We start from the raw sequence: 4,375 nt of genomic DNA on the forward strand, positions 1-4,375 counted from the left end.
AGTGGCGCCACCACGCGCCCCTCGGCCGCCTGCTGCTGTGGGTCACCCGCGGATGTTTTGGGGTTGGGGCCGGTGGGAGTGCGGAATGGAAAAAGGCCTCTTGGTCCCCCATTTCCTAGTGGTCCCCCATTTCCTAGCGTGGAAACGGTACCGTTGAGGACGATGGAGGCAGAGCCCCGGAGGTGGTGGCCCAGCAAATCTCGGCTCCCCTCCAACATCTTTTTCTGGAAATATTCGGGGCTGGTCCTTTAGAAGGAAAGCCCGCCTTTAAGAGAGCGAGGCTTAGTCTGTTGGACCCTGGATTTGATTGTATAATAATGATGATATAATGCTAATGACGATGATGACACTGCCTTTTATTTTTACCCCAGTGCTGAGAAAGCGTAGCGACAGCTGGGGAGAAGCCCTTCGAAATCTGGTGTGTGAGGAGGAAATATTGTTGCTTTTAGAGTTGTGTTATACGGATTTTGCACGGATACGCTTTTAGGAATGAAAAACGGATCAAATAAAACTTCACTCGTCCTCCCACCCACCCTTAACCCCAGTCTGCGATAGCCAGTGCTCATAAAATGGGAGCTGGCTATTGCCTTGACTTTTACCCAGGTCTAATTCCACGATTTAAGTCACCCTTTCCCCCATTTCCATTGAATTTCTCAACAGTTTTTTTAAAATGAAGAAGTTTAATTTCCGAAAAGTTTTGGATGGCTTAACTGCCTCCTCCCCCGGCAGTGGTAGCAGCACCAACAGCGGCGGTGGGGCTGGAAGTGGTTCGCTGCACCCTGGAGGGACTGCAGGGCTTCTCAGAGAGGAGATTCAGGAAACCTTGACTTCAGAGTATTTCCAGATTTGCAAGGTAAGTTTCGAATTGGCAGAAAGCCTCTTATTTCCTTTTCTTACTGTTGGGAGGAAACGAGAAAAGACTCATCAACTGGGAATGGTTGCGATGTCAGCATCGAGGGGATTCTGCAGAGGACCCTGTGGGCAGGGGCTATTTGAGTTAATAAAGTTATTTCAGACATTGATTTGGGCATTGACTTCCAAAGTCATGAGAGTTTAACGCAGAAATCAGCACCCCAAACTAAAATTTAGAGGATAATGTTAAGAAGCAATAGTGGACACAAAATTGATGTAATATTGACATATATGTAGTACCCTGAAGGAGAAATGGTTCACGCTGGTTAATCCTATGCTGTCAGTGACATAAACTAATTGCTGTTTTGTTTTACTGCTCAGTATAAAGTGATTAGTACTATTAAGATGTTTGAATTAAGTAGAAAACAGACTCAGAGAAATGAACAAGTTGTTTTAAATTTCTGATAAGAACCCAGATTTTTAAACTCTTTATAAATCTAGAAGGAGTAAGCAATATCATTAGCTTGCAAGAACAAAAAACACCTGGCTTTCTGCTTTAATGAGGAAACATTTTAAGTAATTGTACTTTGATGTTGAACTTTGAATGCATAAGCAAATAAAAGTATTTCTGATAGGGACAGAAAATGAAAATGTGCAAAACAAGTATTATGTTACTAGATTGAGATATTGTTTTTGTATAAAGTGATTTATAACTTTAATAATATTTTAAAAGAAATAGCCTTTAAAAGAATGTGCTGTTGGTCTGCTATTTGTATGATATACATTTTGAAATCTATAACTGTCTGGATGCATAAGAAATAGTTACCTTTAGACATCACAGAAATGGAGTATCATGTTTTTAGTACTTCTTCAAAAGAAAATATTATATATTTGAAATTATTTTATTTAAATGATTAAAATATTAATTTGTTTATTTTAACAATTTTACCATCATAGAATTCACATATCATGTATTTCAATAGTTTGATCACATTCATAAGAGTTGTGCAACCATCACCACAATCAATTCCAGAACATTTCTTCTTCTGTGTGCTCCTTGTTAGCTCCCCATTTCCTACAACAAGAACTTTCCTACCATGTCCCTTTGAATCAATTAATCCAGTTGTTGTCTCTATAGGTTTGCCTATTCTGGTTTTTTCCTAGTAAACAAATGCTGTATAATGATATAAGTTTTAATCATTGTTTTTTCCCTTTTATTCTTAGTAGGATCATTATAAAAAACATGAAATCTGTGGTTTTTAAATATCATAAATTACATAAAAGCAAGGTTATTTGGAATTGGATTAGAAAATAGACGTAATTCTGACCTACCCAGTGAAATTTGCATATCTTAGGCATTTTTGTCCTTAATATGAAATTTTATATGTTCTCTCAGACTAGGGAAGGGTTTAGTAGTGTTTATGAGAGAAATGTGTAAAAGGGTCCTGGAAGTCAAGTTTGAACTGGTAGGCTGGGGAATTATCCCACTTCTGATTCTGTATGCTTTGACATGTTGCTATTTTCATTCTCAGATTCTGAAAGTAAAAATTCAGGTGGGCATGGGAAGTGGCAAAAGCAAAATAGAGCACTGATGCAAAAAATACATGGCATGGTAGGACTAGTACTGTCCTAGGAATCTCTGGCGTGTGTGTGTGTGTGTGTGTGTGTGTGTGTGTGTGTGTGGTGTGTATGGGGGGGGGCCGGGAGTTACTTTATTTAAAGCTCTGCTACTTGCCTGTCATACAATCTTGGAAAAGCCATTTATTCCTTTGGAGCCTTGAATTCTTCTGAGTCACGAGAGTAAGTGTTTTTATATCCTTTTGAGAAGGTCAGAGAAGACAAGTGAAGGCACTTTATCAACTACAAATGGTGAAAAAATGTATATTCACATTATTGTTTTAGTTTTTAAAATCACCTTATTCTTAAGGAATAATCATAATCAGTGGGTTGTAATAACAGTAGGCAATGATTTTCAAAGACATTGTAAGGATAGATAGTTATTTAAGCTGTGCACTAAGCTCTTACCAAATGCAGAAAATACTATGGCATCTTGGATAGGAATTTCATACTTAATTTTAGAAATGGCTATTTGGCTATATTTTAAGTTACCCAAACTAGAATAAAATATATAAAAATGGATTAAGGAAATTCCCAAATTGGAACTGTATTAAAATGAGACTCACTTATTAAATGTGCAAAGAACTAACTTATTCATTTAGACTCACTTATTAAATGTGCAAAGAACATTCTATTCTGAGTACTGAAGAGATGGCACCTTCTGGGTACAGCTACCTTTTCAACATGGTCAAATGAAAGTATAAATCTAGCCTCTGCTCTTAACCACCCTCCATTTCACAATTTAGCTGATCAACCATCAAATCTTTTTCTACCCTCTTCGTATTCCTGAAATTTATTGCTTTTCTCTACCAACAGCACTTGCTCATTCCCTCTTGCTTGGTTTCTTGAATTTCTTACCTTTTGCTTTCTTACCCAATTTCAATTCATTTTATTGTAGGAGTGGTTATTTTTGAAGTACAATGTTAATCATGTCATTCCCTACTAAAAATTCTATATCCTGTTCTCTAAAGTAATGATATTCTTCAGATAAAAATTTATGTGAAACCACAGTAAATATCTATTAAAACAAATAAATGTGGTTATTACCATGTTTCTTTTATGAATTATATGAATTCATTATATAAAGAACCAATAAAAAACTTGTTTTTTAGAAATATTTGGTTTAGTTACATAATATTATCTCTAGATAGGTAGTTGGATATTCTTTATAGCATTTTCTACCTTAGTAACATTTCTAGCATTAAAAATTGTGAAAAGCTACAGCCTTCATAATCAAGGACACATTGACAAGAAATTAAACACAGAAATGACAGAAGGAACTTTGGTTAAAGATCAGCAAAAAAAAGTTAGTGTATTGGTTTATTGCAATCTCTTTGAGTTCTATAGGTATGCACTTGAGTACTATGTTTTCAGATATTTGTGAAATATGCAACTACCTTTTGTGAACTTGAATTTTATGGAACACTTTGAAACCACTGCGCTACCCAAAAAACTTAAAACTACTTCATTTGTTGGCACATATTTCGCTGCAGGAAGGATCCCTGTTTGCTTTTCCAGCCTCATTCCCTGGATTCCTTGGCATACTACATTCCCTGAAAGCACTCTTTTCTTATATTTCTATGTCTTTTGACATGCTATTACCGCTGGCTAAAATCTCTCTTCCAACTTTATTCTAATTAGAGAACTTCCAATTGCCTTTTACCTCACAGTTCAAAGACCAGCTCTTCATGGAGATCAGCTCCAATCAGACTACCTTCCTTCCTTACTCCCCAAGTGGAACTAGAGTTTTTAACATTTAAAAAAATTGTTTTATTAGGGGCTCATACGACTCTTATCACAATCCATACATACCTCAATTGTGTAAAGCACATCTGTACATTCATTGCCCTCATCATTCTCAAAACATTTGCTCTCCACTTAAGCCCCCAGCATCAGGTCCTCATTT

The 4,375-nt window shown here is 36.5% G+C and overlaps 1 protein-coding gene across 3 annotated transcripts in view; it reads left to right on the forward strand.

The window, feature by feature from the left end:
- The first annotated feature begins 450 nt into the window (after nt 1-450).
- STXBP5L (syntaxin binding protein 5L) overlaps nt 451-4,375 on the forward strand; it is a 372,896-nt gene continuing 368,971 nt past the window's right edge. For 2 of the 3 annotated variants that reach the window (XM_004709789.4, XM_004709790.3), the window contains exon 1: nt 452-853. In XM_004709789.4, coding sequence (XP_004709846.1) covers nt 671-853 — 183 coding nt within the window. In that variant the 5' untranslated portion in view covers nt 452-670. Of the gene's footprint in view, nt 854-4,375 lie in introns of all 3 variants that reach the window. The other variant, XM_045294276.1, reaches the window with a different exon arrangement.

Source organism: Echinops telfairi, unplaced genomic scaffold, assembly GCF_000313985.2.
Source record: "Echinops telfairi isolate 266 unplaced genomic scaffold, ASM31398v2 ScPeMD7_3509;HRSCAF=4178, whole genome shotgun sequence".
NCBI classification, from domain to species: Eukaryota; Metazoa; Chordata; class Mammalia; order Afrosoricida; family Tenrecidae; genus Echinops; species Echinops telfairi.